This window comes from Fistularia commersonii, chromosome 2, assembly GCF_037954325.1.
Source record: "Fistularia commersonii isolate RoL2024-O1a breed Wild chromosome 2, RoL_Fcom_v1.0, whole genome shotgun sequence".
NCBI classification, from domain to species: domain Eukaryota; kingdom Metazoa; phylum Chordata; class Actinopteri; order Syngnathiformes; family Fistulariidae; genus Fistularia; species Fistularia commersonii.
In genome coordinates, this window is record NC_141285.1 from 3,575,870 (window position 1) to 3,599,911 (window position 24,042).

At 44.2% G+C, this 24,042-nt stretch overlaps 1 protein-coding gene across 1 annotated transcript in view; it reads right to left on the reverse strand.

The window, feature by feature from the left end:
* Positions 1-24,042, reverse strand: part of inpp5a (inositol polyphosphate-5-phosphatase A) — a 143,831-nt gene that overhangs the window by 48,952 nt on the left and 70,837 nt on the right. The window contains 4 exon segments of the mRNA XM_086164633.1: positions 5,759-5,878; positions 7,239-7,291; positions 16,221-16,324; positions 18,375-18,438. Of these exon segments, the coding sequence (XP_086020759.1) occupies positions 5,759-5,878; positions 7,239-7,291; positions 16,221-16,324; positions 18,375-18,438 (341 nt within the window).

A 24,042-nucleotide genomic window follows, 5' to 3' on the forward strand; every position in this document is an offset into this window, starting at 1 on the left:
GATAAATAATTTTGTCAGCTATTAATGATCTCCCATGCAAGATGTATCAAATATCATCGAGGTCATCAGACAGCAGCAGTCTGTTAGCAATAATTTTATTCTGTTATCGGTTGTTCATGTGGCCAAAAATTGAGAAAAACGTCATTTTGCAGATGAAACCATATAATCACCCAAATGTGTCACCCAAAATTTGGGGATTTTAGAATATCCAGACGTCTTTTCAAGTACTGGGCAAATTCATAATGTGAAGTGTTTACTTGAGGAAGGACCAGTTTAGGTGGCATTGAGTGATGATGATGATTAATTCCTGAAACTCAATATGGAAAGAAATATGACTTCTGAATTTAAGACACTGGAGTTACAGAGTTCCACTTTTGCAGTAAGTTCATTTCTAACTACTGTAAAAAGATAGAAGACATTTATTCATATGCATGTTTCCAGCGGAGTTTAACCTATTCTGACTGTATTATTTTGTTTAGTAAGAAAAAGCAAAAGTGAATACATAACAGTTATTAAACTGAAAAATGGAGGACATGTTTGTAATTTTAAGTGGATTTTGAGCATTTACTCTAGATTTGATCACTTAAGCCAGCTCCGTGTTTGTTACATATTCTGATACCCTCTACACACATATAAATGGATGTACACATGCATGCGCATGCGTGCGCACACACACACACATACATACATACAGCACCCCAATTCAGCAAGTTGTCCACTCAAAGAAAATGAAAGTCCAAACAGTGGTTAAAATGAAGCAAATATTGAGGAGTTTGTATTGCGTGCGTGAGTGTGTGTGTGTATGTATGTATGTATGTATGTGTGTGTGTGTGTGTGTGTGTGTGTGTGTGTGTGTGATTCCACTAAGAGCAGAGAGACACTGAGGAAGATTAACCTCTGCTCCAGCCGTCGTACAGGGGTGAGGCGGCAGTTCACGGTCCCACAGTGTTGGCGCACACTTACACACACACACACACACACACACACACTCACTAATATGTTCACAGGTGCATGTATAGAATGCATAACGATGCCGAGGAGAAACATGGCGCTTGTCCGTTTGGACGGCAACGCCGCAGAGATGAATGTTGGTTGTCTTCGGCAGCTTACAAGATACAACATGCAAAAATGCGAGTATCGGGCACAATACATACATGGACACACACACCCACATACACACTGCCCTCCTTAATAAATTCATTCTGGCTTTATGGAGGATCTCCGTGCGATTATCCAGTCCTCCCTCCAGCAGCTCAACATGTCTATTGGCTAGAAACGAGCCGGCCTTTCTCTGCTCTTTCAGCCTGTTGTTCTGGGAAAAGCCCAAAGGGAAACATTTAGATTGTAGGGCTCTTTGAGACACTCTGACAGTTGACTGATGACCGTCCATAAAATGACAAAGCATCGCTGTGTGGTGGCCAGTGCAGCCCACTGCCTCCCCATGGGAAACTAATTGCTTTGAATTGTTAACGGCAACATTATTTTTCTGCCAATCATTGCTTTTCAATGCCCCGAAAATGAGCATGAAACAAGTCTTTTCAGCGAACAAAACAGTTAAATGTCCCCAATGTTGATCAAATTAACTTCAGGACTGTGACAATGGACTATATTTGTGTGAAAATAATGCCGCGCCACAAAGGCAGCCTTTATGCCAGCATTTCACAGTTGTAATGTAAAACTGTTCTCCCCTGAACCGGACCAGCCGATCTGAATGGGGGTTGGAAAAGAGAAACAAACTCCGACACACAAAGAGATTTTTTTTTTTTTTTTCCTGGACGAGGGTTGGGGGGGACAAAAAAAAAAAAAAAAAAAAGTGTTGATTTTTATCTCCGGCGATTATTTCACATGCTCAAATAGCGGTTGCGTATTCCGCTCCTCTCTAGAAAACCCTGGGGTTTTTGGTCATTCTGTGAGAATGATTTACAGCCTACGCATTTCTTGCATTTTTGGAAGAAAACGCATTAACTTGAAAAACGTCATCCTAAGCGTTTGATTTGGGGAAATATCGTGCTCGTAATAAAAAAAAAAAAAAAAAAAAAAAAAAAAGAAGCGACGAAAGCCTTAAAATAATTTGAAAACAACCATCCGTCCAAAAAGGCGTATCTGAGTCAACAAGTTGAATAATGCCCGACGCAGACTCCGGCACATTTTCAAAGGCTAGGAAAACAAGCAAGAGATGAATCCCAAGCAGAGCTTTGCTTTGCTCTCATGGAAGCCGGGCCACACATCAGTGCAGCCTATAGAGCCCTGTTTTTTTGATGTAACTCAATAGTAAGGTCTGGCTGGCTAAATGCTGTTCCTTCTCAGCATTGTTCCCCTGGGGCCTTCAAGCACTTTGGAGATAAACACCGTTTAGCAGTTAAAAGGGCCACAGAGGAAAAGGCTTATCAGATCTGTTCTCAATGGGCTGTAAGCTGCATTATTAGCTCTGGGCCCCAGATAAGGTGGAGGCTGGAGTTTGATGCCCAGCAGCAGAGCTCAGTCCGTGGCGCGGCTGTGTGATCGTGGGCCGGCGGCGACCCGCTTCACGCATCTCGGCTTCGCGGCGCGTTTCGGCGGCCCCCTCCTCGCCTCTCCCGTCGTGCAATGAGAGATTAGAGGGAGAGAGGAGAGGGAAGGGAGGAGGGAGGTGGAGAAGGGAAAGAGGGAGGAGAAGGGGAAGAGGGGGGGGGGGTGGCTTTAGATATTCTCCCTGTCCCTTTTCCTGCTCTGCTTTCTGGGGGTAGGAGTCACAGTTAGGACAATGGCCAAAAAGATGGTTCCCAACCAGCCGCTGAATGGAAACACTGTTGGTGGTAGAACTTCATTCAAAGCCGGCCCGGGCACATTGTCCTCCCAGATCGGCAGAGTAGAATGGAGTTTGCTGGTGGCTGCCAAAAGGTTAGCTGCCTCTATGAAAGGACCGACCTATTATTCACTGCCCTTTACAGAGCCCAAGGACCCTTTGTGCTCCTCCTCCCTTCCGTGTGCACTGCCAGCTTTTTCTCACTCTGGTGCTCCGGATCTGCGCCCGACAGGTTCGCCCCAAAAGCGAGCGACTGAGGCGCGATCCGCCGTCTTGAGAGTAAGGAACGCCAGGCTGCCGGGAAGGTGGACGACCCCCCCCCCCCCCGCCCCTCCCCGGCGACGCCACCTTTCTTCAGACTACTTACCCCTCGTAAAAAAAAAAAAAAAAAACCTTTAAAATGATACGGCGCAGAAGTAAAAACAAGGTTACCGTCCTCTACACAAGACGAGTTAGAGAGAGGGAGCGTGGAAACTGACACCCGGCCAACCCAATTACCATTCTATCCCCCCGGCCGCCCACCGACAACTCAGACTCAATTCTCTAAATAGACTCTTATTTAGGTATGTTTACAAGCTGACCCCTTAAAAATAAATAAACGGCGGACGCTCTGAAAGTCGACGAGATTTGATGAAAACACTGGAACGCGGGCGGGGGGGTGGGGTGGCGAGGAGGGTCCTTTTGAAACTTCATTACACCAGTAAATCCAGGTAAGTTACAGCACAATAAAAAAATGCAAAAGCTGCCATATTCTTAAAACATTCTCACTTCCCGCTCCATTAAAAGGTGGCCCATTCTTTCATCAAATCAAGAATGAAGTACAGGTAAATAAAAAGTGCCTCATAACTCAGGCCCATCAGAAAAGCCCGGTGATAATATATTCCACCCATATATGCATGTAGTTATTCAAAGTGGATGCGGTGGTGGAGGGGGTTGGTGGTGGGGGGACATGTTGTGCATTCTGATGCAATTTGAATGGAAGGTCACTGGCTGCGGCGCCGATACCATGCTTTTATTCCATCTGAGCGTGGCCAGGTAGAGAGCGGCAGTTACACCGTGCACTCTATCATTCCGCTACACTGCAAATGGATGTACCATAAATCACATTAGCCTCTCCTATGAAAGGATATCTGGGCCTGTTTGTATTGCGGCTGCCTTTACATAAAGCAGAGCACGGGGATCTTTAACCCTTCTTTAATGATCCCCGGGGGGGGTCACCGTTTTTCATTCGTTCGGATTATTAATTTTGCTTGGACGAGAATGCGAACGTGACGGCAAGACGTCGCTTTTTAGATTATGATGTATCCTGTGTGGGTTCTCGTAAGGCCTGACCTTCTCCTGTAAGCAAACACCTCGGGCTCGATCGGATGTATATCTGAAAAAAGCTTAATTAAGACAGCGTGTCGGGGCACTTCCCCTTTGCAGCGCTGCGCGCAAAACGAACAGGGACCTGTAGAATAAGGGATCGAAGTGTTGTTGCCTTCTGAACCACGTCACTGCATTAGAAAAAAAAAAAAAACGAAACATCATGGTAATCGAGTTAAAATTGATCTTTTAGAGGTCGATGATACCGGCTGTGTTTAATGTAAAGCAACGCTCAGACGTATTCGCATGAATCAAGAGACTCTTCCTTAATGCGGGACACAACAGCGAGAAAAACAAGCAAAAAAAACAAAAAAAACATCGAGAGCGAAGAATTCAATTTCCGCTTTGATTAGGGGCTGCGGAAACACGTTACACGTCACTTCTTATATCTACAATTTGTTCCGACGGGACAAAAGTGCAATATTGCACCCGGATGAGTGAAATGGCGAAAGGATTTACGATTGAACAGAATGAGACTAAACAGAGTTGGAAAGAATGAACAACTAAAATCTAATGTTTATGTTTATTTTGAGCGTGCACACTTTCCACTTTTTTACGTTATAGATGTAAGCAACTGTTGCACGGCTAGTTATGCAACAATACGCCGTCAACGGCCGGCCGGCGGGGACGGCAGAGAGCTCCAAGTAGCTCGGCAATGACTCAAACAATAACGTAATTCTCTAGTAAACCCAGTCAAGATATACAGACGCTGCTAATCCGGACTCTGCACACTCTGGAGTGTACTTCACTAATATTATTACCCCCCCACACACACACACACACACACACACACATTCTCGACAACAAGCTCCTAAAACAACCGGCGGGACTCCTCGAATGACTAGTTCTCTGATCCTCCGCCTTCGTCTGCGCGAAATTGACAAGCGAGTGCGTAAAAAGCACACTTTGGGAGGAGCTGTTGCGCGCCCACGGCTATCACTGGCCTTAATAGCCGCACTGTAACGCGCTTGTGTTGTTGTGATCTCCTTGTTTTTGAGAGTTACTCGTGGACCGTGGCGGCAAATTTCCTCTATGGCAGACAATGAGGAATGCATGTGAAAGGAGGACATGAAAGAGCCGGGAGTTCACGGAGCATGTAGAGGGGCATCGCCGCCCCCGACACACTCTTTCCCTCACTTTTACAGTCAGACGGAGTCGCGAGTGTGAAGGACGGCATCTGAACGATTTGTCCGTGCCGTCCCCGCTCACTTAAAGCTTTCATTACAATATGAATGCGGGACACTTACTGTTCATATGCGCTTTGCATGCTCTGTGCATGTTTTATTCATTTATTAGCCCTTTGGTGTTTTAGGCTCCCATTTAGATCCATTACAGATATACACTGAGTGTAAAATCGATTTTCGGGTTAAATAACCTCAAGCTTAGAGGGCAGGACAAGGCGAGTATTTGCCCCCGTGGAGGGCAGAATCAGCTTTTTTCAATGCATTTGACTTTCCAAGCTGGATTTGTTTTTCAGAATTTGAAATCCAGAAATGGGTTCACGCGAAATGTTGATAGTTTTAGACAAAATACACCATGACCTTTGGGTGTTAAAAGGGTAAAATGAGCAGGGCGGGGATGGGGTGGGGTGGTAGTTGTGACTCTTACCTGTCTAAAACGTATCCCAACGCCTTCTGTCGGGTCCCGGAGTAGACAGAGGGGCTCTTCTCCCAGGCTATCAGGTTGGAAGCGTCGTGGAAAAGGTGGATGTTGACCAGATCGAAGGCACTGGTGTTGACAAAAAATGCACGTTAGACAAACGGATAAACAGCCAAAGCCATGTGAGACGAGTGAATGGATGGATGAAAAGCATTCGAAGGGGCCGCAGCATTATGATAGGAGCACGTTTTAAAAAGTATCAAACTCTAAATAGGCCGCTTTCAGGTGACTTTAACTGGATAAAGTGCAATGGGCTGCTGCTTTGACTTGGATCACAACAATGAAGTAATGATATTCTTTAGATAAGTGTGTTCTACTTTTTATTTTATGTTTACAGAAGACATGGTAGCGTTGGGATGAAAAATGAATCCCGGCATTTCCCGTTGTCGGTCGGGAGGGTGAAGTCAGGAAGATTCTGCTAAATTGTGACGTGACACGAGTTCCGATGTAACGTGAACGAGAATATTGCGGGAACATTCTAGTGTCAAATGCGGCAAAATAAACAAACAATGAAAGTCCATATGAAACCGGTGTTTTGAATATGCAATAAAAAAAAAAAAAAAAAAGTCACATGAATAACTCCAAACTCTGATCACCGCTAGGAATGACCTGCAATGAATTTTTTTTTTTTATTTTAATCTCACGTTGAAAACGGTAACTCACAGGCTAACACCCCCCCCCCCCCATCCCCGAGGGACGGTCAGCTAAATGCTAAGGGTTCTGTCGAGATGCGACCGGCGCAGACACTAATCTAAGCACTAATCTGCTTTCTTTCAGTTGGTCTTGTGAAAGAGAAGCGGCTCCGTTCGATGTACGGTGATGAACATCTCCCCGTTGATCCTATCAATCAGCCGTGTTGTGTTAGCATCATGCACTTCTGCAGGAAGGGCGGGGGCCCGGAGGAATCGATCTTATCTCCCGGGGTTTATTCTGCACTGACATCCTGAACAAATGAATACATGCATGGGCTCCTCTGTCTTTGTCTATCCCGGCTCTGATCTGATATCCCCTATTCTTCACTAGTTTCTCTCTCTCCCCGCTGCTCTTGTCAAACATCATGTTCCTATTAAACGCTTACTGTTTCAGCTCTTTAGTTCTCATGTCATACCTCTATTAGATTACGCCCCCCCCCCCTCCCCTCCGGCCGTCCCCCGGTCAGACACTGGAAAACCGGAGTTAACGTTCGTCCCGTACAGGTTGAATTCCTCGTAATGTTTTGTGTCATCTGTCATATGCAACTCCTTGACTAATGCGATTAAGTCTAATCAAATCGCAGGGGCGGCTTGTGCGGCGCGGAGTCCGGAGAGGATCCGGCGACCCGGTGCGTGTCTGTCTCTTCATCTCTATTCATGGTGATACACTCGTAATGATTCGGGGTTGAACGGTGATGAGGTGGAATTGTTGCGGGGGACTTATTAAAACGACTCACCAGTCAGGTAGGGCCCATCGAGTTCTGATGAATCCCTTTCTGGACCACTTGCACTGCGGAACACACAGACGATTTAGCTCGACACTCGGAGAAGACGAGATCGCTCGGGGTTCGGCTTGTCTTCTCGAGGGAAAGTAAAATAAGAGTTTGCGACAAAGAGAAGTCATCGCGCGGGATGAACGTCGAAGAAATCCTCTCATTAAAACTTCGAACGGTGTGAACGAGTCATAACTTAAAAAGACAGGAACAGTACGTTCACATGGGTTTGATGCAAATTCTATTTCCCATTCGAGAGGAATGTCTGCAGCACATATTATTACTTACTTTTAATGGGGAAGATTTTTGATAAAACTATCTATTTTACTAATATGTATTTTTAAACGATCACCTTCGTGGGGTCCTTTTTCAAAGTGCTTCAGACTGGGTGGAATAAGCCATATAAAGAGAATTAAAGATGAATAAAACCCCCTATATATTATACATGATGTAGTACTTTTACAGTTGAAAGTATTTGGACTCCGCATGCATGAATTACAACGTTCAAATATTCTGTATTTTCTTGGTGATAAATTAAACACCATATTTCACTACAGTATAAAACACAGCACCTGATCGATTCTGATACTTTTAGTGTCTATACTTTTAAAAACTTTATTTACCGTTGTTTTCTGAAAACAAATTATGGGCCGATGAAACCGGAAACAAGTTTTTCTGATTATTTCATGACGTTTGCTTTACTTGTTAATCTTATTCATTGGAAATGTATGACACAAAACTAGTTATTGCAAAACTAGACACATACAGATGAAAACAACAAAATAGTGATAGAAAAGAGAGAAAGATGGAAACATCAGAATGCACTTTAAAAACCAGCTTACCTGTCAATGCACCAGTAATACATTATAAATTGAATAAACGGTAAAATAAAGTTGATTCTGAATGAACACTGCTACTTTTGAGTTTATATACACCATATACAGGACTGTCTCATGAAATTAGAATATTGTGATAAAGTTCTTTATCTTCTGTAATGCTTCTGTAATCAAAAAAATAAAATAAAATTACTTTTTCATGAAATTCTAATATTTTGAGGTAGGATTTTTGAGTTTTCTTAAGATGTAAGGCATAATCAGCGATATTAATAATTAGGCTTGCAATATTTCAGTTGATTTGTGATGAATCCAGAATGTATGACACTTTTGTTTTTGTAATTGCACTACAGAAGATAAAGAACTTGATCACAATATTCTAATTTTCTGAGACAGTCCTGTATAGCATAATACACTGACACGATTAATCACGGCAGCCACCCCGCATCTTAAATAATGAGGATTAACTGCTTTTTATGTGATACTAAAAAAAAAAAAAAATGATTGTAGCACAAAGAGCTATTTCCTGAAGTGAGATGGAATCATTAACATAATGATTTCTTTTAGAGAGCAGAAAGATACCTTATTCATCACAAAAATAAATAGCGCATTAATCGTAGATGAGAAGAACGTGCAAACTACCGAAACGGATCGGATGAACAATACACGAGGGCGCTCCGAAGAAGAAAAGGATGTTTATTTGTTGAAAAGGGATGATTCAGTCATCGGCCAACGGACGCGCGACGACCGAGCGCGTCGTCTTTCGTCGTCTTCGGTCCGAAACGCGCGCGGCGTAGGAAGCCGGAGGGGGGAAAACGTATGGATGGCCCACGGATGCGGTGGAAGTTATGTCTGAGATCGCGTTGACATCCTGCACCAGCTGTTTGATCAGATCCCACCCGCCGCGAGTTAATTATCCAATTGAAGGTCCGAAGATCTGTCTGAGCACATGATTCACCATGTAGCTGGTTATTAAATGAGAGACAAATTGATGTTTTGTGTGTGTGTGTGTGTGTGTGTGTGTGTGTGTGTGTGTGTTCTAGTTCAGAATAGATAAATTCGTCTCTCTCCTCCTGTATAACTCTCTGATACTCCTAATGGGGAGTTAACTGCGGTGATGAATAAACTAATTACGGGCAAGGTCACATAATTACAAATTGACTAATTTTATTTAAAAAAAAAAAAAAAACTGCGATGCAAATTAAAAGGCTAAAAGGTATTTGATTGCTCCTCACATCCTTCAATCTGCATTAGCGCAAGATTAACTGTATCAAATTGAATTACATTTGCATACTTCAATTAAACTATACGGCCCAAACCCGACATATGGGCCCAATTATAACTCCTGGTCCAAAACATTGTAACTTTGAGAGTAAGAGAAAGGAATTTGGGTGGAAAGTGTCACACTGAGGCACGACCTCGCACTTCCAAAAATCCGAGTGCGCCGGGGAACCTCCACCCAATCGAATAGGACGACGTTTTAAAACCAATCTTTCGTAACAATATGGTTTTATAAATAACGTAACATTTGTTCCTTCAGATACCATGACATCACGTGGGCTTCAGCTTGTTTTGATGAGGAAAAGTATATAATAAATAAGTACCAATGTCCAAAGTATGATGAGTTGTTATATATATATTTTTGTTTTTATTTGATTTTTTGGAGGATTTCTGAATCTAGGATTTATTGGAGAAAAGACCACACTTCTACCCTTTCAAATATGTAATATTTCTTTCTCTGTCACCTTATAATAATTTTAAAATCCTCTTGCCACTGGTTACTAATCTCATGCTAATTCATTTACATCTGCATGGATTAAGTTAGATTATTCTGTAATGTGATGCGGATTTAAAGATAGTGTTTAATTTCTTTACAGTTCATTATCAAATTCATTTATTTTTCCTTGCAGTTCTTTTTATTGATTTCATTTTTTTCCCCCTATATCCCTTTGTCATCTCTTAATTATACAATTTAAGACAAATGACAAGAAAATGCAACGCAAGTAGAAGATGCGCACTTTCACGATTAGAAACTGCATTTGTTTTTTTTTTTTTTTAAAATGACGCTCGTTAAATTTTTTTAATCCAGCAATTTCACGCAGATTTTTTTGATCCAGTAAATAATTGTCAGTTTGCAGCGTGTTAAACTATAAATTATACACCGATGTACCATTTAGAGGATATAGGATTAAAATGTTGACAGACTGGGAATCTGGGAAGAGATCTGAAATAATAAAGTAATGATCGCAAAGAGGTTTAGTTCTTTTTATTCCTCTGTCGAAAAACTTGCCTGCAATACATGCTTTGGGTCTAGACTTATGTAAAGTTGAGCGAAGACGGTCTGGATGTGCGCATGCGTGTATGTGTGTGTGTGTGTGCGTGCGCGTGTGCGTGTCCATTCAAGCTGTGACTGCAGCCAGAGACGTTTAATCTCGATTTAATTTAAAGAGCCATTAACTACAATCACAGCATTAAAATCCATCACTTCCCTGACACCTGGCCCCAGATTGCCCCATTTCCTCTCCGTATGACTGATTGACCCCCTGCCTCATCGCTTGCTTATAAACACACTCACGACGGCGGCAAGGTAAACATTCGGCTGAATACATCGCTGATGTTGTACGTCCGTGTATCGGGGAGGGGTTCGGGGGGAGGGAAGAAAGAAAAAAAAAAAAAAAAAACCGGTTGTGTGTTTCACCCCATCTAAGTGCTTTTATTTTCGAGTGGGCGTCCCGTTAGGATGACTATCTCTGACCATCAATCAACGTCGGAAGGAGAAAAGTGTGTCTCTGTTGCTTGACATGATGACATCATGATTTGGTTGCCGCAGCTGATATTGAAGCGCAGATGATGACAGAGATGCTGTCCGGCCCCATTTAATCTCCTGCTCATCATCACCCTCTTACACACAAACACACACACACACCTTTAAATGAATGAATTCTGACATTCTAGTCTTTGGTGAATCGGACTGTTTTGGGAAAAGGAGACGTATCTTGATGAAACGGATAGGTAACACGCAGTCACATCGCCGATCGAGTCTCTGGCCGGCGGGGGGGTCGGGGGGGGGGGGGGGGGGGGGGAGTCGGAGGCCAACGGTAAAAGGTCGCAAGGCTCGGGGTGACATTGGATGACCTTCCACAGGTCAGTGATGGCGTCTCTGCCCATGACAGTGATGAACGGCTGTTACACAGCGGGTCACATCCAGTGTTGTCAAGCAATACATATACGGGCTCACACACACACACACACACACGCACGCACGCACGACGGGAGACGTAAAGACGGACAGACACGATGGCGCGGACTGAGGCGGAAAAAGGCGTTGCATCCGCTTGTAAATAGAAGGAACTGCACAGAACTCCCCGGTTGTGACCAGAGGAAAACGACGCCTCTATAAAATGTCAACTGTGACACAGGCAAGACACCAAGACACACACGCACGCATCATCCTCGGCCTAATCCTTGCCTAGAACACACACCGGTCACTATCTCTCACTCCATCCAGTTTGACCTTTCTTATATAGCTCTGCAATTTGGGAGGCTGTTCCCTGCTGTCGATACGTACGCGATACCTGTGACAGCGCTCGGGTGTCGAGCCGTAAAAAGACGCACGCGAGACTGAGCTGTTGAACCGCGGGGTGAGGAGCTGTTTTATTCCAATATTGCGACTAAATCTATCTGAGTTAACATAGAAGCCTTGCAAAATTTCATGCGGATTTATACTAAATGTAGTGGCGATGAGGTCCGAGGTTACGCGATGCTGAATGATACATGATGATTTGAATTTATTCAATTCAATGATTTTCTCTTGAGGTAACTTTAATTTTTTTTTTTTTTTTTTTTGCTAGGGGGGGTATTATTATCCCATTCAACTCAAAGTCGGACCCTTGTAAATATACTGCTCAAAAAAATAAAGGGAGCACTTGAACAACACAATGTAACTCCAAGTCAATCACACTTGTGTGAAATCATAGTGTCCACTCAGGAAGCAACACAGATTCATTTTGACTTGTTTTTAGGACATTACATCAAAGTTGGATCAGCCTGGAGTTTGTTTTTACACTTTATTTTTGAGTGTGATTCCTAATCCAGACCTCCATGGGTTGATACAATTGATTTCCATTGATCATTTTTGTGTGATTTTGTTGTCAGCACATTCAACTGTGTAAAGAGCAAAGTATTTCATAAGAATATTTCATTCATTTAGATCTAGGATGTGTTTTTTAAGTGTTCCCTTTATTTTTTTGAGCAGTGTATGATGGTGAGATAATGTTGAGTAGGGTTGGGGAGGGTTTGAAGACTGCAGGACATGCAGGAGGGCGAAGAAGGAGGAGGGGGGGTTACAACAAAAGCCCCGTGACAGAAATTCACAGTGAGTAATAAGTAATACCCGCAAACACTGATTGATTTGAGCCCCGGTGGAGAGTCGCATTTATCTTTATTCCATCATCCGGGGGGCCCATCAAACGGAGGGTCTCGCCGGGGGGGGTTATATAAGCCCGGACATGCCGCGCGGCTCAAGGTACGACTCGTCTCTGTCGTTTTCGCCATGTTACCGCGGCGACACGATGCAGGGACGGGGGGGGGGGGAGCGTTTCGAAAGCTTCTGCCGGAGGGGCATTGTGGATATCGAGAGAGCCGAGCGTCGGAAGTTGGACTTTTCCGTCGATATCATTTTTCTAATCCATCTGTTTACAAAAAAATGAGCGTGGAAAACCATTTGGCTTTCATTTTCCCTCATTCATGAGGACATAATGCAATCTCATGGATCACGGCTGTCAAAGATAACAGCATCTGTGTCACAGGTGTCTTGTCTGGTGATAAATGTATCGGGGAGGCGGGGGTTGGAGGGGGGGGTTACGAGCCATGCCAGTTTAAATGACTTCATCTCCTTATGTACAAGTCACATCTATGAATCATATACATAAAAGGAAAAAAAAAAACAAAAAACGTGAAGGAAGTTAACTTTCAGCGAGGACAGAACTTGAAAGTAATCACATCCATGCGCGGCAGCGTGCTACGGAGGGCACTAAAAGGGAATGAAAAGTCAATGCTTTTATGGACATGCTCAAACAACAAATACAAACTCATATGGATGTTGATCTACAGCCTGTCGCCTATTTTCTTCCTTTTTTTTTTTCCCCCCTCTCCGAGCGCCTGTGTAAAACAATCAATAGCAAGGGCACATTAAGGTCTGGGTCGTATACTTTATTTATATAAGGCAATGACAAATCCTTATGATGCAATAGTGTGTGGAGGCATGTACTCCTGAGCCAAACAAATAAATATATTAATGCCCGCCGGGGAGGTGGAAGGATTGACGGAACAACAGGAAACGACAAGCTGCCAAATCCATCACGGCGACCTTTCAAAAGAAATGTGCCCACAATTTTGTTCCCTTCTTTTTTTTTTATTCACCGTTTGAATTAATGTCCCCCACTTCTTTCATTTACAGCTATAACTCAAACTGGGATTATGGGGGAGTGAGAGATAAAAATAAATATTTGCTTTGCATATATGGAGGGGTTGCCACTTAAATCAGAATCAAACAAGAAGGAGAAAGATCTACGAGAAGGAAGTAGGAACGGGTGTTTAGCCAATTTTATTTTTATTTTTTTCTACTTTTAATTTATGGCAATGAGTTTAAAAACCGCCGTAAATGCTGATTATTCTCGTGATAAACCGCTCGTGCACTGCTTAAATGTTGTCGACGTTTTATAATGTGCGCGCTCGGGACGTGCGCTTTCTAACAAATATGGTGAAGGCAAAATAAAAGACAAATTGGGCTTCGGTGAATCGAAAAAATATGTTTATCTTTTGCGATGTCATACTTTGGACCTAATAACAAACATGATAATGAAAAATGTTGTTTATTCTAATATTCTTTTATATTATTATTATTATTATTATTATTATTATTATTTCATTGGCTTCAAAAATATGGAAAAGAACACAAGTAAAATTTATACTTAAGAAGAAAAAGCCTTACAAAAGCAAGAAATCATGTTCAAAATCAACATTAATTTAAAGTGTTTGGAGAAAAAACAGCTGAAATGGCTGATGTGTCAATAAATGACTGATAATTCAAAAAAAAAAGGAAACAGGGAGAATCAAAACCAAAACAACCTTAAAAATGCAAATAATTTGCTAGCAATGTTGTGGACAAACGCAAGTAAATGTAAATTAATTTTTTAATAGCAATGCGGCTATATATGAAAAAAAGGCTGCTAAATAAAATATTTGTTTTTCTTCTCTTTTTTTTTTTCTTTTAACTTTTCACCAAGCACTTCCTGTCCGTAACACATTCCTCTCCATCCATTTGCCATGAAAGTGGACTGAAACATACTCAATGACATTTTGTTTTCTCTCTCTCTCTCTCACACACACACACACACACACACGGACATAAACACACTCGAAGCCCTCCCACTATGATGTCATCAGCGTCGGGCCCTGTGACACTTTATTGATGGGAAACTGTAAAGGTAAGACAGGAGCAGGGAAACAAACATCTATCTTGCGGCCGCCGAGTCATCCGTCTCCCATCGCCGCCGGGCCTTTCGGATATTCTACCCCTGCTAATAAAAACTATTCAATTCGGATATTCACATGTGATCAGGAAACAGTAGCTGCCCCCCCTGCGTCCGTTCGGTTAATGTCTCTTTCCACATCCGTCACCGCGACATGTCCGCCGCCGTGTGACCCGACTCCGAGTGAGCCGGGACTCGGCGCGACCGGTTCGGGACTCTGCGTTCGGCCCGGCATTCCTGTGTAATAGGATTCCTCAAAGCCGCAGATGGATGGCAAATGTAGGCGGTTTCATCTACTAAAAGAGGGCATAAATCACCAGCGGAGGAAGCGGGGACGAGGCAGGGGTTATCACCAGTCTGCCTCCCTCATGAGAGCTTTGCATTAAAGCATTAGTGAAATTAATTCATCTTTCATAAGAGGTTTGAGCAGTATCTGTGATCTATGATAACAACCAATTTCTCACTACGGAGGGCCGGAGAAGGAGGAGGGATGGGAGACAGAGAGAGAAGGAAAAAAAAAAAAAAAAAAATACTCACCGACCCTGATAGACTACACAAATCTGCTCTTTTTAAATGGGCTAACATTATCTGGAGTGCTGCTCTCTGGAGCATCATCCCAGATTCATATCCCGGTCGGGAAAGAGGCATAAATCACCGGGCAAAACTTTTCTCATTTACCCCCCCCCAGCCTCGAACCCCCCCTCCTTCCCCTTCCGCACGCCTCCTTTCTCCCTACATCACGCTCCTCATCCCTCTCCCGCCGCGCCGTGCCAGCTTTGTTTGCGGGTTCTCTTTGGTCGTCCCGTTAAACGCAGAACAATGCTCCGCCGTAATTATTGCAAATGGCTTTCGCGCCTCGATCAGCGTAATTGGTTTTAGATCATCTCTGGAACGGGGATGCGGCGGGACGGGGGGGGGGGGTTGGATGTGTGTATGTGTGTGTGTGTGTGTGTGTGTGTGTGCACGCGGGGTACGCTTGTTGGGGCTGCATGACCGGGGCAGGCTTTCGCAGGCGGGTGGTGCTGGGCTGGGTGGGGGGGTCCTTCGGTTTGCAAAAAAAAAAAAAAAAAAAAAGTGACGGAAATTGTGGGGAAGTGTGTGAAGGGGCTGAATCCATCTGTTTTGCATATATTTGCGGAGGCGGCCGGCGGAGCATGGTTGACAGATGAGTAGGGAGTGCGGGGATGACACCCGGGCAGTCGTGCTCTTTATTACTATATCAGCACAGCTCCGCTCAGCGCTCAGCTTCCCTCTGATGGCACACCGGAAAAACTGAACACAGCAGAGTGAGCAGGGAATTGCTCGGCGGGACAAGGCGAGGGGGTTTCTGTCTCACATTTCAAAATTCTCTGACTGATTTGCCTCCGAAGCGGTCGCGGTGTGGAGATTTCCCGGGGAAGGGATTTCTCTCGGCGCGTGAAAACGGCATCGAATAAAAACGCCCCGGAAAAATCGTTAAGGGCGGAGTGGAAAACAGGGCGGTTCGATCGTCGCGCGAGTGAGAGCTGAGATCGAGAAGTTTTCTCCGGTGTTTTTCGGTCCTGCGAACGGTTATTTGTGTCCCCCCGGGGCCTCCTCACCTCAGGGAAGTAGTCCTGTGGAAACTTCTCCTTCTCCAGTGAGGGTGTGCTTTCTAGTGTCTCAGAGCAGGTTTCCTTCCCCACCACTTTCCTGAATTTCTTGGCTGAGGGAGGGAGGGAAGGCGGGAGGGGAGGGAGAGGGTGGGCAGAGGGACAAAAATGGAAACACACGGGGTGAAAGATAGAACATGAGAAAAGAGGGCTTACTGACACAAACACAGACGGTTCATTTTTGGAGTTCCCATCTGTGATTGATTTTCATCCTAACGCCATTAGCGGTTCCTTCCTCCAGACAACTGCTCCACCTGCTGGTCAGAACGCGGAACATCTGCACCCAGACAGGGATGCGGAGCCCGGACGGTGAGAAAATACACTGCTCAAAAAAATAAAGGGAACACTTGAACAACACAATGTAACTCCAAGTCAATCACATTTCTGTGAAATCATAGTGTCCACTCAGGAAGCAACACAGATTCATTTTGACTTGTTTTAAGGACATTACATCAAAGTTGGATCAGCCTGGAGTTTGTTTTTACACTTTAATTTTGAGTGTGATTCCTAATCCAGACCTCCATGGGTTGATACATTCGATTTCCATTGATCATTTTTGTGTGATTTTGTTGTCAGCACATTCAACTGTGTAAAGAGCAAAGTATTTCATAAGAATATTTCATTCATTTAGATCTAGGATGTGTTTTTTAAGTGTTCCCTTTATTTTTTTGAGCAGCGTACCTTCCGTGCCCGTCTCCGTGACGATTCGTGCAGCCGAACGAATTCTGAAATAACATCCGTGGAAAGTCTTTGTCACAGCTGCACTTTTGACGCGCAAACACGCGTGCAACCCGGGAGCCCGCGTGGACCGATCTGATTGAGACTTTCTGTGTGTGTGGGTGTAAAAAAACACACACCGCTATTTGTATTCCCTGGTATAAATATCTCTGGAGTGGCACGAAAAGCTTTAAAGCTATTTTAATATAAATCTCACAGTCAGAGGTGAACTCTTGAAATGTAAAAGTTGGGAACAACTTGTACCATATAATTCTTGTTGAAATCTTCTTGTCTCGGCAACTGGACTTGAATTTCTTCACTCGAAAGAACCGAAGAAGCCGGTTGCAAAGACAAGAAGATTTCGACACGAATTCACCGTGACCTGGATGACGGAGGCCCTCCACAGACATGAACCGTGAAATGCTGTTGAAGTCATTCTGTTATAGTTTGTTTTCCAGCTACGACGCTAAAAGATAAAGCGGAGTGTAAAAAAATGGCGTTACGTGCATGCAGTCAAATTGTCTGATTTTGACAAACAACCTGGATGTTTTCTTAAAAACTCTTCTCGAGACAATGTAAGTTCGGAGATGTTTCGGTCACAGTGGAGAAAACTACATTTGGAAATGGCTGGATCTTGACAGATAGGAAAGCGGTCCGGACGGTCGAGTTTTATTAAAACCCAAAAGACGCGAATTAAAAAAAAAAGATTTAAAAAGAAGGAGAGCTTCAGCGGGTAAAAGTTATCGTTGTAGCGGTGATCTTAGCCGCTCTAAAAGAAAAACAAAACGATCAGTCAACGCGGAAAAGAAACAAAAACATGCGCGTCGATTTATGCGATTTCAGACTTTAAATCCAAAAGTGCACACACACACACACACACACACACACACACGGGGGTGGGGGTGGGGGGTGGGGGGGCGTGGTCTTCTCCCCTCCCGACCCCTCTGTGTCTTCGCCCTGTCCTTCACTGGGGTAACAAGCACTCACACTGACTTGGCTGTAATAGGAAGCGCAGCACCTCAACATCTATATCCCTTCTTTAATTAGCACGGCCGCCGGACCCCCCGGCCCTCTGACACGGCGGGCTGATGAGGCCGCTGTAACTGTCCAATAACCCGTGGCACGCCATTACTGTCGGCCCGAAATCTTATGAATTAAATCCTAATATTAATAAGCATTACCAGTCTTGTCCCACCGCCTCTACATTATCCTCGCAGCCAATCTTAGCCGGCCGGTTCTGATGGGAGCAGGAATAGCGCGCAAATGGTTGCACGGGACGCGCAGGGGTGGGATGAGGGGCAACGGCGTGAGGATTTCATTTCACGACAGTTGGCGGTGATATATTGGGGGTTGGGGGGGTGAGGGGATGGCGTGGGGTGCACTCACCTTTGAAATCAAACTGCTGGATGTTTTTCAAAGACTCGTGGATAAAGTAGAAACTCCCCAGAGCCTGCAAGGACAAAACACACAGTCAGAGAATGAATTATTTCTACCTCTTTTTTTTTTTTTAACCCCCCTTTCTTTTTTTTTTTTTTTTTTCCAAACTCTTCATTTGTAGAAGAATCCACCATTTGTTGTGAAAAGGCTGAATCAACATATGAGTTATTATCTAATCACAATATTGTTCTGTTGTTTTTTTTTGTTTTTTTTTTGCTAAAAAAAATATTTTAAGTTAATAGAAACCTCAACTAAATAGACCCCTCAGCAAAGTTTTGTCATCTTTCACACACTCCTTTATATAGCAGGCTGGATGAGGTAGAGCCATATAACACACGTCTGCAAAACGGGATCAGCCTAACTTGAGAATGGCTTATAATTTTTTTTTTTTTGATACACCGGTATGAAAATAAAGCGGACGACAGGTGCAACGGTACAGTACACTCCACAAACACACACACACACACACACACACACACACACACACACACACAAACGCACCCCGCTCTCGGGCTCAGAGTCTTCTAATGTGGCGGGTCAACAATTTGAGCTTCGAAAAGGACGCATTCAGATGCACTTTTGAATGAGCAAAGATCGACTTCAATAGGCTTAAAATCTTAATTTTCCCTGCGAACAATCGGAAAACTTTCCCAGTCTGTGGCCAAGCCAATGTAACTCTGTGGGAAGCGGTGAGAGTCACGCAGAGGGGGGATTTGATGCGGTTCACAGTCCACTACACTGCTTTCTGTTGCCCCTCTTTACATTTAGGGCAAATGGAGGCAAAGCTCAAGCTCAATCCCCTGTGTCTTTGAGATAGCAGACCTTTGGTTCAGGATAATTCTGGGACTCCTTTCTCCCCTCAAGGAGAGGCCAAGGGCGGTGAGTAACTTACGATATAAAAACGGCGCCGGCGAATTAAAATCTGAGTGAATCAAGAGCACAATGGCCAGAGATAGAGGACGGGGCCGGCGTGAAGTTAGCAGGCGGGAGGAAGAGGCGCGGAAAAACAATAACAAGTGATGAAGTGGGGATGGAGGGGTCTAATCAAAGAGGGTGGATAAAACGGGAGCTCGTCGCGGATTTAGTCGCCGAGGTTCCCCCCCCCCCCCCGTGTTTTGCAATCGAGGCTGGACGCGGCCGCCTCGCCGCAACACGGCAAGAGACAGTCCGGGCCCGGCCTGCATTATTTATGAGCGCTGGCACATCTTGAGATTAAACATTTGCTGATTTGTCAAAAGCACAAACATGAGGTCCTGCTCATCTCCTTGACATATAAGTTCAGCCGGCGGGAGAAAAAAAAAAAAAAAAAAAAAAAAAACACTGTCGCACATTTAATTGATGAGAAGAGCGGTTGGTGACCCGAACCTCCATGCGTTCCCCTCCTTCCTCGCTCTGATGGAGGACTGAAAAAAATGGGGGAGGGTGAAGAAGGAGGAGGGGGCGCCATATACGAGAGGGGATGGCGTTGGACGATGCTGGGACTCAAGGTCACAGCTTCTCCGTTCGCCAGATGATGGCTTCCGGGAATCCCCACCTCCGCTTATTTGTACTCACTTGTCTTTATGTTCTCTTTCACCTTAAACTGCCAAACTGTGAGTTGTGGACGGAGACGGATCGGAGGGTAGGAAGAAGTGATAGGGTGGAAATAACGGATCCGTCAAAAGAGATGCCGCCGATCGAACCAGCCCAAGTTTGCGTGAGCGAACACGGAAAAGAGAGGGCGGTAAAAAGATAACTGTTATGAAATATGATGTTTTTCGCCTCTTCGGATTTTTCGCCGAAATGAAATTCCGTCGCTGTTCGTAAAAAAAAAAAAAAAAAAAAAAAAAAGATGAGGTAACAAATAATTGCCGATCGACAGATCCGTGGAAAGATTTTAATTGATTTCTTTCCAGAAATCCCAGTTTAATAAGCTGCTGCGATTAATTGATTAGATAATAACTTGTAATTTAATAAGTGTTTTCAATGGTTGTATTCATGTGGAGTTGCATTTTAAGAAACAAACTCAAAGTCCTCCGAACGCGGCTCGTCACACACGGATATTTCTCAAGACGAATGGTTCGGTGCTTCGGAGCGCTTGGTATTATTCTTTAAAATTAACCACGCGGCTTTTTTTTTAAAAACACCAATCTGAAGAATTAGCCGCAGCCTTCAAAGCGACTTAAATAAAACGTACGGCTTACTTAACAAACATCCTTAATGATAGCAGGGAGTCCGCTTAAATCACACTAAATAAAACGTTAACACCGAAGCCAAGTACCCTCTTCCCCGTCTGTGCCGCGGTGGAACCTGATCCCTCTCCCGGCCCTCGGTGAATCAGAGAGACCACTAAAACTAAAATTAATATGACATTAAACAAATCTGCGCAAATCAATTTTCAAATAAATGATAAGCAACTATGCTTAAGTGGCTATCTGTGTAATCTACTTAACCCTCAACCCTAATAAATATTTATTTGACATCAAGTTCAAACCCCCCGGCAGCAGCTGTGCGCTCTCCCTCCTCTCCCCCCCCCGGCTCTCAGCTGCACTCTTCATGAAGAAGCTATTATATTAGCAGGGTGCAATTAATCCATTTGTCTCCTTCCATGACAGGCTCAAAATATTCATTAGGACTCGACTGCGCTGACAGGCCATGCTTATCTTTTACCGGTGGCTTTACAATGGCCCGTGTCAAACTTATGTTTGTCACGTCCCGCTTTATTGATTAGCTGCCAGATTCACGTGAAATAATTAAAAGTATATTTTACATATTTATAAACCCCCCCCCCCACCACCACCACCACTGCCTCAGCAGCTACTTAATTTTCCATTAGGAAAATGCAGTCTATTAAGCGTACCGTGAGGGCCGGGGGGCGGGAGATGAGTAATCACCATAATTGTAGACAGAAAGACAATAACCACGCCATAAAAGCCGGGGTTTTATGACTTGTTCTGGCAATGCTATCTCTTATCACAAATTCGACTGGCTACCCAACTCGGAGATAAGGCCGCTCAGACGATGCAAGCGGGACACTCGATTCCCATGTGCGTGTGTGTGTGTGTGTGTGTGTGTATCCATGCCAGTGTGTCCAATACCACAGCAGATATGGCCTCAACAAGTCCCCCTAGACTGTCTAGTGGAAAATAGAGACTTGAGAGCTCCAGTACATAGCATGCATTCTTTGCTCCGCTGAATGCTTTATCGATACCCGGGGCTGCAGAAATTAGTTCTGGCCAATGAAGAGAAGCGGGATTTCTGTGACCTTCGAATAGATTTTCTGCATTTAATGTGAAAAATGAGCCATAAAGCAAACATAAAAGTAATAATTTTTCCTCAAGGTCTCACCTCCAATCTGCGCTAAGGGAAAGGCGCCAGTCCCAGGAGAGCTGCCTCACACACACTCCGGTGTCATCAGAGTGTCACTGGACAACTTCAGAGGGTAATATTCTGCTGTCCCCCAGTCTTATGGGTTTGTGGAGCAGAGAGATGAGCGATTTGAGCAAAGTGTTTCAAGAGGAAGAGGGGGGGAAAAAAAAAAAAAAGGAAGCCAAGTAGAACTCACTCCAGATGTTAAAGGTGGCAGAACTGGAGAGTTCTAGATGGCAGCGGCGATGCAGATGCATCAGGAAAACACACCTCCCATCGAGTGTTTGTTGGGAGTTTATTTTAATTACTTTCGGGCTTTTGGGGTCACTCTTCTGCATCTACGTGTGCAGCCGCCTTTCTATACTCAAACCCGTGATGCGAAAATGGGAAACAGTGCATGTAATGGACTATTACATGGAAATGACAAAAAAAAAAAAAAAAACGCTTACAGAATATTACCTTATATGTACTTGAATTGTGCGACAAAAAAAAAAAAAAAAAAACATGCCAAAGAATTGCGGTTGTTTCCATAAGGTGGTCCATCACACTCATATTTAAAACTCTGGAGAAAATGTGAAAAAAAGGCCGTTTTCCAGTTTATTTCTTGTTGCTTTCAAATCCTCGGGGTCCTTTCATCTGTCACATCATAAACGAAGCAACGCCGCCGCGAGACAAGAGCACACAACCTGACTGACAAATAAATAGACACGCAAGCGCGCGGCCCGATTGAAAAGGTCAATCGGATGTGCTGTCATGAGCAATTTTTTTTTTTTTTTCATCTTTACAGCTCAGATCGGCATGGATAGCGATGGGATGCCACTGATTCGTAAAGTAAATGTTCATTAAATACAGCACTCGCATCCATTCATTCCGAATGAACAAAAAAAGCGCTAATCCTGCGTCGGACTACGGGACGGCTTGAATCCGCTGAATCCGGATCCCTGCTTCCGGATCAGTCTGCGTCGCCGCAGGGGAACCCGCTGACGTGCAGGATCCGAAGCTAAAAGAGCACCTTCACGGGAGCCTCTTTGCACAAATCTCCAATAGTGCGCAAACAGGCTGTTTGTCATCCCCCCGCAAGGAAAACACCACCGCACAAAAGCGAGCGCCATCAATAGACGCGGCCTGCTTTTTTCAGTCCGGAGATACAGATGGAGGAGCCTTAGTATTTTCTGCTGCTCCTGAGCCTGCTGCCCACCCCCAGGCTGCCATATGTGTTTGCCAAGGCCCTCTCCCAGTGCCATTGATTGAGTATTCAGAGTATTGAGCCACAGTGTCTATTATTCATCAGCTGCCTAGAAAGCCTGACTGGATACACAGACAAAACTCTCATTAAAACTTCCTCTGTCACTTTCTGTGACTCAAAAGTGGCCCGAGTGTCCGAGCACATCCGTCACATCCTGAAGGAGCCCTTGTCTCTGGGGTGGGTCTTAATGTATGTGTTATGGGAAAACACGTTAAGGTCAGATGGAAGGGGGGGGGGGGGAGAGAAAACATGCTATTTGAATTCCACCTGAATTTGTTTCAAAGCGAGTAAGACAAGCGATTAAGTAAAGTTTACTCTCCTTAATGCTCTTCTATTGCCCCTGTGAGGGACCTTATGAACAAACCTTCAGAAGCAGGGCTTCTGAAGGGTATCGATTGCTTATAATTAAAACAGGCACAGCATATTCTCCATACTAATCCACCCACCTCATTTTGACCGGAATTTCGACTACGTCGGACGACTCTTTGCGGGCTTAGAACAAATACGGTCAAGTCAAAAGACGCGGCAGAGACACTTTTATAATGACTACTTGTAAAAATGTACACATGTAGTCAAGGTGCAATGCAGAAGATCTATGCAAACTCCAAACGGAAAGGCCCCCGTCCGATTCTTCTTGCAGAAACGATAACCGAAGCCACCCATTGTTTAAAATCACTTATGCCCGTTTTTTTCTTTTCTGTGCATACAAAAAAATATTTTTTTTGTTTACACAAATACAAGTAGGACTTACGAGAGCGTGTTCATTGGACATTAGTATGCAACAACTGCTCCCCGTAATGTATGACGGATCATACTTAGACCAGAGTCTTCTATAATAAGGTCAGCGATCACCAATTTGGCTAGTAGCTACATCTTAGAGGTAATTTCATCCAAAGGTCTGCCGTGACTCCACTTTGAACTAATGTTTTGCAGAAGCACCTTTAAAAATGCCGGATCGATAGAACCGGTGTGGGTTAGTTATCAGGTGAGACGACAGGCGTGCAGGATTTTAGCAACAAACAA